The 12,096-nt window shown below is 39.3% G+C and overlaps 1 protein-coding gene across 4 annotated transcripts in view; it reads left to right on the top strand.

The window, feature by feature from the left end:
- Nucleotides 1–12,096, top strand: part of SRFBP1 (serum response factor binding protein 1) — a 1,736,845-nt gene that overhangs the window by 1,391,586 nt on the left and 333,163 nt on the right. For 3 of the 4 annotated variants that reach the window (XM_044060735.1, XM_044060736.1, XM_044060737.1), the window contains one exon: nt 878–2,118. The exons of the other annotated variant lie outside the window; for it this stretch is intronic. In XM_044060735.1, coding sequence (XP_043916670.1) covers nt 878–1,059 — 182 coding nt within the window. In that variant the 3' untranslated portion in view covers nt 1,060–2,118. Of the gene's footprint in view, nt 1–877; nt 2,119–12,096 lie in introns of those variants that run through there. 4 annotated transcript variants of the gene reach the window in all.

Consider the following 12,096-nt stretch of genomic DNA (forward strand, 5'->3'; position numbering starts at 1 on the left):
GACTAAGCAAGTTGCATAGCCACCCACAGGATACAGGTTAATGCTTAAAGTAATCAACTGTACACAATGAGGCTTACCCAGTTAACCAAAAGGATGACATTAGTGTGCATGTGTGTGTTCGTATTTACATACATGTATCCAGGCAGGTCACACAGTTTACCTCTAACATAAATAAATGATGACATCACAGGAAAGGCTAAGAAAAATTTCCTGTATTCTGAATAGCAGCACATCTCAGCTTTGCGGATTACAGTTCTGCAAATAGTGTTTATCTGTGGAGGAAAGATGTGTGCCAGGAATAAGAAACAGAGAAAAAATACAGTTATGCTTGAAATATTTATATTTATTCTTGTCTCAGAACAATATTGCTACAGCTTTCTTCATACAACTGTATGTAATATCAACAAGTCATACTTTTCCATTTGAAATGATCTGTGCCATTACTGGTGATGTTTTTCATTCTGTATGGAGCATCCACATGCATGCATTGTTTACAAAGTAAGCGATTCTTGTTGAAATGTTACTCTGAATGAGACTAAACAGTCTGTCAGAAAAGTAAAGCTGACTTCCTCTGTTTACAGTTGAAGTACTGAATCAGTGATTAATAGTATCTCTTCTGCCAGGTGTATTTTTTACCTGCTTTTACCCTACCGTCTTCCTTGTCTGTATGGTGCTGCTAGCAAACTTGACATAAATCCCACAGACTTGTAGGCATCTTCTCTGTTATCATTTAACAGCATAGCTTTTGATACACATGTGAAGTAAACTGTACATGCTGTCAGCATTTTATACCACTTGAAATACTGGTGCACAGAAAAGTCACTCTCTTTAGTACTATTGTAAAATTTCTATAAATATCATTCTTGCATCTTTGCAGCTGCAGCACGGAACATAAGCCAGGTCAAGAAGCAGGAGCCTGCAACATTTCAGCATGGTAAGCTTGTCAGCAAAGTTCAGGAATCTCTTCATCCATCTTGGGAAGCTAGCAAGCGGCGAAAAGAGCAACAGTCCAAAATCGCAGAATTTCAGGGAAAAAAGATAATATTTGATGACGACTGAGCTTTTGTGTTTGTTATGTTGTATTTTTGTAACACCACCTACAAAAAGGGACATTGTGTTAATGTTCTAAAGACCATTTACAAGATTTTTAATTGAAGACAATGACATTTTCTGTACTTATCAGCTAAAAGAACAATTGGTAATTGCTTTTCCACAAAGCAAGTTTTGCTACTGAGGTGAAAGTTGTGTATGTTCCATGCACAATCACCTTTATCCTTTGCAACACAGTGGGTAATAAATCGCATTTAAGTGTTTGCACTTCAGACCTTTGTTACGATATCCCAAAAAAACTTTCAGAAGTGAACAAACATTGTTGTCAACATCTGCACCAGTCAGTTGGTGTTGGAGTTGCCATGCAGTTCATGGTCATGTTAATCTCCACCTCATCATCAGCCTTCTGCTGTGTGCCACTTAATAAAGGTCCACCCCAGTCTCTGAGTACTTGTTAAAGTTCAGAGTAAAGAAACATCAATGAGCGTCTTGTTTATAACTGTACCTTCTCAAAAGTGCATGGTGTCTGTAGGGTGTCTCAGGCCTGAATATATCATTGGAGGTCTCTGAGACGATATGTAGCTTTGTGAGGACTCTTTTGATGGCACTCCCACTACACCTTGCCAGATGAGGTTGTTTGATGCAGACTGAGAAGAAAACAGTAAGAAAAGCTACAGTTCAGACCTGTGATCATCTGCTTGTTATATTGTGCATTTTAATGTTGGCATAACATCACATTAATGATGTAACAGTGCTAGAAAATTCTGGAATTTAGTTAATACCAGTATGCTGCAGTTTAAGCTCAAGCAATAATGCATTACAGGCTTAGACTTACTGGGGTTTGCTAATTCCTGAGGTGGTTTTGACGTGTGGTGTATCCTGGTGACAGCGCAGAAGTGGATTATTTCTGTTAAGCCACACAGTGGATTACTTTATTGCAGTTATACAGTAAACTAAAATATATTTTACTGTTTTGTTGTTTTTTATACATGATCTTAAGACATCTGTTAAGCCACACAGTGGAATAATTTACTGCAGTTATACAATAAACTAAAATGTATTTTACTATTTTACTGTTTTTATACAATTGATCTTTAGATATGTCATTATAGGAAGTACAATTGTCATTTATTGTTTTTGGCCAGTAATGTTGCAGGATTTCTGAATGTTTTTATAGAATACAGAGTGCATCATAGTGGCTCAGTGGTTAAAATTTGGCCTTATAGCACCAACTTCATACATTTCTTAACCTCTGGTTACTGTCAGTGTAGAGTTTACACGTTATTGAAGTATTTGCATGGATGTTTTTTGTGGTACCCATATTTTCTTATGCCTTCCAAATGCATGCTTGTTGCTTGTCTTCTGTACATCTGCTTCATATCTTAGTGTTCCAGGAAGAAGAGGGTCCACTGAGGATTAGTACAGTTACCTGCTTAAAAGAATACATTTAAAAAGACGGTATAGTGGATGTGCAGCAGTTAACATCAATAATGTATCCATTTTAAACGGTAACTATCAATGAAATAGTTTGTAATAGGTAGTGGTTATGGTAATATAGTAGTATCCATCCATTGTTCCTGGTTTATAGATGTCGTTTGTTATTACCTATGCAGCAATCATGGCTAAGACTAGCAAATGTATAGTTTGTAATGTAGAGCATAGATTCATGCATTGAAGTGTTGTTCTGTAACACCACTCATCCTTTGCATGACTAGACACCATGGTGATATCACCCTGTATGTTGTGTTTTGCTGGGAAAAATAATTTGACAGTATCCTTCTGTGCACTGTGTTACTTTTTTTTCTTTGGATTGAATTACACTAAATTTAAATTTTCATATGTGGTCTAAAGAAAGATCCTTAAAAATATACCTCATGCAGTGGTTGAAAGTGTTTTCTCCATGTTCTGCAGAACCCTGATATTTAGTATTAGGAACATAAAATGGTATCTTAGAGAACTGTAAACAAGTTAAAAGTTCAAGATTATCCTGTTTATGGCAGTGGATATCTGTGTTAACAACTCTAGACCTTTCTTAAAGCTTCATCTGCTGTTCTCTGCCGCTGCATTAGATTCTGTTATGGGCAGCTATCTAGTATTTTTATTACATGCTGGTAGCTGTAGTTTCAGTGGCGGAAAGCTATTATCAGTAGTTTCCACTGACATAAACCATAACACATTGCAAATGTTTTGATATTTCGTGCTTAGTGATTGCTGGAGCATGATGTCTAATGGGAATATAGAGTTTATTAAGAGTGTAGAACTAAAGTGAGGTAACAGATGGCACTGCTATCCTGTGTTCACCTGGCAAGGAAGCCGTATTGCCAGGTAAAGTTCATTTATTCAGGTTTGGTTCCTTGACAGGTTGTCATGTAATGACAGTCTGATATAAACAAATAGTCTTCATGGCCGCAGTTGTAGCCTGTCGTACTTAATTCATTTTAGCGTCATCAGCTTTAGTCCTATTGCCATTTTCCTTTTTGCTTTAGTGCACATTTACTCGTTGTACACCAGAGATATCTTTTCTGAAATATTTTCATCTCTAATGCAGTTATGGATTTCTGTTTAGCTGGGTTGCTTTGAAAGCTGAAAGTGAAGTGTCAAGATTGTGCTTTGCCTTGAGATTGGAAGCTGTCTGCAGTTTAAAAGTAATTGATGAGAAAAAGAAAAATTATGCATGTTGAATACTTTTATTTGCTTTTGGCTTCTATTTTTCCAGTGTTCTTAATATGCCAGAAAGGCGAAAGCTTTCTTTGCCATATGCATTCTGTGGACAGATGTCATAGTTGCATGTAAACATGTACACACATGCTGTTTCTGTTTTTTGAACTTCACACTGACAGATCCTTTGTCTACTAGTCTCTTGTCTTCCCTTCTGCCTTCTGTATGTTTGTACACATTGCTGTTGTTTTTATTTAAACATTTGCAAACCAATTGTGACTGAGACATGGAGACTGTAATGCTAATGGTGCTGTGCTGCTGTGCTCCATAGTACTGTCGAGCTAACTAGCAATTCATACATACAAGTGCTTCATGGATCAAAGGATAATCATTTTCATGTCTCTGAAGTGGATACCTAGCACAGCTGTAACAACTGCACAGAAGTACCCTCACACACACACACACACACACACACACACACACACACACACACACACACACACACACAACACCACACCACATCTCTATTGCACGGACACATACAGATGTGTGTGCACACATACAGAGGCACTCAGGCTCCTAGACAGTCGTTATCACACACACACGCACACACGCACACAGTTCCAGTCATGTCCTTCCTGTGCATGCATGCAGGCATGCAACACAAAGCTTAGTATTACTTAGCTGCTGTAAGGCTCCCTGCCTCACTGCTGCCATAGACTGTTGTGGATTAACAAACGCAGTGAAACAGCATATTCCGTCCCACTGATGTGCTCCAAAGAAGTGGATAAAGCCTGCCTATTAATCATTTTAGTCCAGAGCAAGACTCTGGGGCAGAACACACGGCTAATTTATCTTAGCCATGCCTACCCCCCCCGACTAATATATTTGCATGTGGCATTAGCCAGTAGACCACTGTAGCACTACTTGGCTTATGGTTTATAGTGCTACATTGGTCTATGACTTGCAGCCTTCTGCAGTGAGAAAGTCTCCTAGAAGTAGAACTGCATGGTACTCTTATTTGTTTCTGAACCCCACCACACCCATGTTTGTTTCTCTCAGCCAAAGCATTCTTCCTTTTTAGGTTGAGGCACATAACTAAGTAAGCACCTAGTGATGTGCATGCACTGTTGTAAAAACAATGCAGTGCACAGATGATTGCTGTGTGCACAGCACTACATAGCTTTGCTTTGAAGAGGTAGAGGAGAACATGTGGTTAAAAGCTTATCAGGGGTATAGACACATGACTACAAACACGGTAATTACAAAACAGAAAACAAACATGCTTAAAATGATTTTACCATCCCACCAGTGAGAAACATCTTGCTTTGCATTCAGCCACATCACTATATTAGAAAATTGCATTGCGAGGGAAAATACCATATAGCATAATGCATTGCTTTTTTGTGTTTCAGGCCAAGCGAACACCTGCTTTGTGTTAGTTGCTTCCTGTCCTGATAAATTTCCATCACTTGTCCTATAATTTTCCAAATGTTAGCTACAAGCCTTGTAACTTCTCAGTTGTTGTTATAGTCTTATCTGCCTCCTGGCTTATCACCACCATATGTTGTTTCCCTCTATCTTAATTTCTGTTTTTTCTTGTAGCAGTAGACATAATAAACTTGCAATCTATAGACCCAGAACCATGGCTTGAAGTATGTTTCTGATTGTGAATGAGGTTTTATTTACCGTTTCATTTTTGGTCTCTCAAGCGTTGAAGGGATTTACTTGTCTAGCATTGGATCTATTCTTGATGGAAATGATAGATGCAGTCCAGACAGGTCTATACAACAGTGCTGCCACAGACATATATACTGCTTTGAAGTAAACACAATTGTACTTTCAAACTGTTCATGATCAAGTCGAGTTTCCAGAGACAACCAAAAATAATGGTTCAAGTTCTCTTGAGAGTGACTTGATGTGTCTTACCAACTTTTGCAGTCTCAGTAGCTCAACAGGTGCACACTTGCCTTTGATGCAGAATGCTGTAGGTTCCATTCCCAACCAGGTAGCTGGGATGTTTTGATATTAACACTGCAGTGCACCATAATGAGGGTGCTGCACTCCTGAGTGCGCCATCCTTCAGATGAGATATTAAACCAAGGCCCCAGCTGCCTGAGTCAGTGGTAACTTAAGTGGATGTAAAAGATCCCATGGCAAGTATCAAAAGAGTGTGGGAAGTTCTCCAATGCCTGGACAAATTTCCTTTAGTCAGTTTGAATACTACCTCAGGTGTTCTCTGAAAAGATTCTGTTTGCCTAGTGGACCAGTTTCATCTTAAGATAATTTCTTGGCTGGGGTTGCCGTTTGTGTGGAGTCTACATTTTCTCCCCGCAATTGCATAGGTTTTCTCTAGGTATTACGATTTCCTCCCACCTCCCAAAGACATATGTAGTAGGTTGATTGTTCTTCTTTCGGCTTTTCCCGGTTAGGGGTCGCCACAGAGGAACTCCGGTAAGCTAATGATCAGCAGTAGATTTTTTATGGGTGCCGAGGTGCCAGCTCGACGCCCAACCTTCAACGAAGGCACGTCCATTCTACCCATGTCTTTCGAACACCACTCAACCGCGGGGAGGACATGCAGACTCCACAGAAGGCGCTCCAGCAGGGAATCGAACAGGAGAACCTCTTGCTGTGAGGCAACGACGCTACCGCTGCACCACTGCGGCATATGTAGTAGGCTGGTTAATAACTTGAAATTCTGCGTGTGTGTGTGTGTGTGTGTGTGTGTGTGTGTGTGTGTGTGTGTGTGTGTGTGTGTGTGTGTGCGCGCGTGTGTGTGTGTCTTTTTCTCTCATGTGATGGAAAAGCCCTCAATCTCCTTCTGATTCCTCTATGTATGGTGTCAGCTGTTCACAAGGTCACTATAAGAATCAGGTGCTATTTATAAGAATGGAAGGCATGATATCCTTCATCAAGGTGTTTTTTTATGTAATTTTCTTTCAGCTCTTGATCATCTCTGATAGAAGCTAAAGGCTTTAGTGTGAGGGGATGCTTTTATTAATAAGCTCATTGCCAGTTTTCTTAACATATTCTTATTGCCTTTTTGGATCGTAGTTCATTCTTCTAGAGGCCTCTATGTGCTGACTAAATTAATAGTTGATATTTGTCATATCTACTTTGACAAGACCATTTGTACATGGATTTCTTTATTAGTGTACTTTACTTTACTCATGGTTTTTCAGTTATGATATTCTCTGGTTGATATTCTGCACTTATAGCTGTGACCAGTGGACTTTCTTGTCAGTAGGCTCAGCATGTCACCATATGTATGCTGATCTCCTTCACTGATGACTGTATTCTGTGTGGCATATTACTCTTTCAGTCCTAGAATTACTGACATCTTTGCACAATCATATTATTACCAGGGCTTGTTGTGACCTTTCTGCAAGTGCTAGCATTTGGCAGCTTTATGAATTTCCTCAGTGCACTGTCCATTGGTAATTTTGCATCATGTATGCTTCTGACCCCATTAAGACCTTTTGTTTCCCCAAGAACTAAAATTAAGTCAGTTCCAAGGTATCCACTGCAGCTTGTGTGTTTATATGTAGAGTCAGCATCAAGAGGACACTAAGTCTAGCAAGTGGGATCTTCTACATAGTTCTTCTTGGAGGGGGTGTAACATAGCACCTTCTTCTGTGGGAGTTTTGCTTCAGTTGGACCATGCTAATGTTTCCCTTGTCTGGTTTAAGGTGAATGTGTGTCTCCAAAGCTCCCATTTCTTTATCATTAACTCATGATGTATAGATCTTGTTGGTGCAGCAAGCTGCTCTAACAATTACAATGCCCATGTGTGATCCTGTAAACAAGACCTTCATACGGTTTGCTTCTTTTGCCTCAAGTCTCCGTACTACTGTGCTGGTACTAAAACATGACTAACTTTCAGTGCTGATTGAAACTTGATGTATTATTTAAACAACTTCATCAGATGGAGACAAATGCATACCTAGAGTCAAAAGAACACTTATTAAAAATATATTCATCAAAATAATTGAACAATTAGTTAATTAAAAGGAACAAGGTACTTAAACATTTAAAGGCTAGACACCCTTTTCATAATGCATTCAACACATACATTAAATATAATGAATTCCCCCCACACAGTCCTATTACTTTAATGAATTAATAAATTAATATTAATATCAAAAATTAATAAAAACTTTATAATAACTTAATCTAATAAAAACATACTAAATTCTTTAATACAACCAACTAAAGCATTACAGCATGTGGTATCCTATACTACCAACACTTTATAATGTAAACTGATTTTAATATACATTTAAAATAAGGTAAAATATAGAGGAATAAAAATACAAGATCTCAAAAAGAAAAACAAGGTCTTATAATTGAAGAATGCTTAGCTGATCTCAGCTGTAAGTACAGGGAAATGCTAAAGAGATGTGACTGCATAATTTAAACCTGGAGGTTAAATAAATCCATTGCTCATAGTCACAGAGGAGATCCTGTTAAACTGCAAAGATATAGTTTGTGTAGTGCTATGTAACACAAGAGCTCATTTGTCAAGAGATATACCTTGTATAATAGATGACAATGCAATGGCTTCCCTAGCCTTAGAATTTGTACATAGTTTGTGTAATAGGAAAGCATTACTGCAGCAGATAGGAAGAGTGCGTCAGAAATCATGTAAAGTGGAGAAAGTTCCTAATTTAACTTTGGAAAACATTGATTTAACTTGTTTTCCACTACAAATTGTATATTTATATACAGAAGGGTTATTGATTCTGCAACAGAGAATACTGTATTAGATTTCAACACTGTTAATAACTTATGTGATTTAAGTAGAGCAACAATCTGGCTCATACTTCTCTGAGTGATATTTATTGGGTAAACCAAGAAAATTTTGTACAAAATCTGCATCGCTAGTAAGACTCCCTCCTTTATTTCCAGCATAATTTTGGAATGTTTCAGAGCTTAATGCTGTGTTTTTGCCTAGAACTCAGAACTCGGTTGAAGCCTGGCACTGGAGGTTAAAATGTATAATAGGATGTCATGCCATTGATCTTTGTGTCCTTATTACAGCTTTAGTTAGAGAACAGAACAGGATAGAAGAGCTAAGAGTTCAAATGTCAGCTGGTTGCCCACCTTCCCCAAAGAAATGGAAACTAATCACCTGTCACTGTCAGTTTGAAGCAGTACTTCAAAGTAAACAAAGCTTACAATACTGTTGAGTTCCTTAAAGCGATCGCTAGATTATTAAAGATATAACAGTTAAATTTTGAACTAAGTTGACAACATGTTTTCGTTTGAAAAATATGCATTAAAGAAGATAAATTGTCTCCTGAAGTATGCAGGAATGTGGAAAACTGTTGAAGTGTTGGTTTAGAAGTAAATTGTCTTCACTTTTTCAGGTGTTTTGCAACAGTGAAGAGCAGGAACGTAATGTTTGCTTATCGTTTTTCGATATTTTAAAAGTCAAGTTTTTAAAAATTCAGGAAATTCAGTTTCGCCTTTATGGTCTCTATCTTGTGACGTTCAGGGTAATGGTAATACAGGATTTGAAAGTGTACCCGTTAAATCACCACATCTGCTAGCATGCTGTGTACTGACCTTGCTCTCTTCTCTATGAATAATAGAGTTAATTTGACATTTCCACCACCTTTCATCCTTTGTCAAGCATACCCATACCTCACCATGCTGGAAGGCTCACTTCTCAGTTCCATCTCCATGGAAAAATGGTAATGTACTGGTCCTTTAGAATTCTTCCCCTAGACTTTGTGCTCCAGTGAGATGGTCTCATGCACACTCACAGATATAGGGAAGGAGTTCTTGGCTCTAAATTTGTAATGTCACTACCACTAGAAGTAGAGAACTTGTTTTATGCATAGAGTTTAGTGACTGCCCATGTCAGATAATTCTATCTAGCATGAATATTTGGAGTAGGCCTCATCCATGTAGATCTTGCTGACGCAGGCCTCCTTTATGCCAGCTAGATAAACTGTGGATAGTATTGTACGCCAGCATCTTTTTAGGAAAATAAAGCCTCTTAAAACCTTGACTGGTAGCCTTTGTTGAGCACTCCTACATTGTGTCATCTCCTTGTCACACCACTTATTGGTAGTGCATGGGAACACATAAATCATTAGACACTCCAGAACAAGTTTTCCATCATCCAGTCTTTAGTTTTCACTCTAATTTGAGATGAAGTAAAAGTTGCTTCCTTTTGAAACAGCTGACAGGGAGTCTTTTTGTCTCAGTAAACTGTATATTATCATCCTTTTTGAGAGCCTTAGGATTATGAGAGAACCCTGTAGCTGATGGAAAACTATTAGTTATCCTAAAGAAAAGGTGCAATGTCTCAGTCAGAGTTGTTCAACTAACACACTGCCTTACTGGCTTTCAGATAGTGGTGCCTTGCTACCCTCATCTGACAGTCTATTAAACCTTAGAGCCCTTCCCAGTGCTTGTTGGTGGGTATGAGAAACCAATCACCTTGACAGCACTGGGACTGCCTTAGACACCCACAGACAGGACCCTTTCAGTTTTTCTAGGGCCCAACAGGAAGAGAAGATGGAAATGCAAACTTTACAAACACCCATTGTTCAAACCAAAAACCACACACACATAACAATAGAGGCATTGGAGCAGTGCTCAACAACAATCCAAACACAAAACTATGTACATCTAAAAAGAGGGTAGTGGATGGGTACTGCCAGTAAGGCAGTGTGTTCTACAAACATCTACTGTTAGATGTAAGTAGGGCTTACACAACTCTACTATTTTCAACTAATACACTGCCTTACTGATGTTTGGGTAGATTCCAAAGCTTACCAACCTGAGAGGAGGAAGTATAAGGTTCTAGGAGCCCCTGGAGAATGGCTGTAGTGAAGCCTGCTGTGGATCAAGAAAAGGCATCCAGCTTTTCGTACTTTGTAAAGTAATGGACAGAGGACCAAGTTGCAGCATGTAAAATACAAAGTCCACCCATTTCCACTACCCCAATAAAGAGGTAAAATCCCTGGAGGAATGTAGGACCACAGAGCATAGGAGATTACTAGGGTATCAACACAGATGTCATTATAAGCCTAGCTGTTTCAACCCAATTTAATACCATAGAGGTACTAGTGAATACTCAAGATTGCATTTAGTGATGACTGCCCATGTCCAGGAGGATTGTGGGTGCTATCCCTTTACGAATTTATGGTGCCTCATCCACTCATGCAGGATCCTCTTGAACAGTGTCATCATAGAGGTGCTGCATTTCACATGAATTGGTAGCCTGTTCCAAAGACGTGGCAGTCACCGGGAGATAAATCTGTCCCTCCAGCATGTCCTGTTTAAGTCGTAGGCCATATTTAAGTCCCTGGAATGGGTAGCCCTAGACTCATCTGATATATGGATATGCAATAAGTTCATTAGGTTTGGGTCTTGGGTTGCTCTGTTGGCCAGGCATAAGTCTCCCCTAAGAAGTCTGTATGATACGGAGTATAGTGACAGGGATTTAAGTTGGTCCGTGTAAGGCACATGCTGGAGGCCCTTGATCTTCTTGGTTAGAAACTTAGACGGTCTCTCTAATTGCTGTAGGTGCTTAGTACAGTACAGTAGACTGGTTTGTTATACTCAGTTACTGTCCAGATAAGTGTCAAGTATGGGGGGGGGGAGGTTATAATTTCTTTTGCTGTGGAGCCGATATTTTTACTAATCAAGTGAGCTATGTGAAAAGCTTTCTTTACAATATTCCTCTTAATGGAGATACACGAGTGGTATGTTTCTCAATCACAACGATTTTGATTCTGGTTCTTTTATGTATGGTTTTCTTCCAGTAGGTCCAGAAAGGTTTGTGTCTTTCGGCTTTTCCCAGTTAGAAATCGTCACAGCGAAACTCCGGTTCGCTAATGATTGGCAGTATATTTTTTCGTGTTGGCTTGCTGGGCCTAACGCACAACCTTCAACGAAGGAACGCCCATTCACGCATGTCGACACACAGAAGACACTCTGAGAATCAAACGGGCAATGTCTAACTGTGAGGCGACAACGCTACCGCAGCACCACCACAATCTTAAACTGTTCTTACTAGAATTGTGGTTTTCTGGTAGATCACTGGGGCACTAACTGATGACCTGTGCCCATGCCTCACAGCTACACAATTTTCACAGAAGTGTCTCTATTTTGGGGACTTTGTCCTGAATGACTGTGCACAGATTTCTTGAGTTTGGAAGCTGATTCCTTCTCCCTTTCAGGAAGCACAGTGACACAGCTGAAAGGGTTGTGCCTTGGCCTCGGCAGGCAAGGGTTGACACTCACTTCCCGACACTTCCTTGATGGTATGGTATTCTTTCTTATGTCTGTATCTTTACTCCTGGTTGGAGGTGTGGACCATTGTGCCATGTCATATCTCCATGAAGTTTACTCTTTAGACCTTGTGTT

Source organism: Protopterus annectens, chromosome 2.part0 (genome assembly GCF_019279795.1).
Source record: "Protopterus annectens isolate FY-2018-M chromosome 2.part0, PAN1.0, whole genome shotgun sequence".
Taxonomy (NCBI): Eukaryota; Metazoa; Chordata; order Ceratodontiformes; family Protopteridae; genus Protopterus; species Protopterus annectens.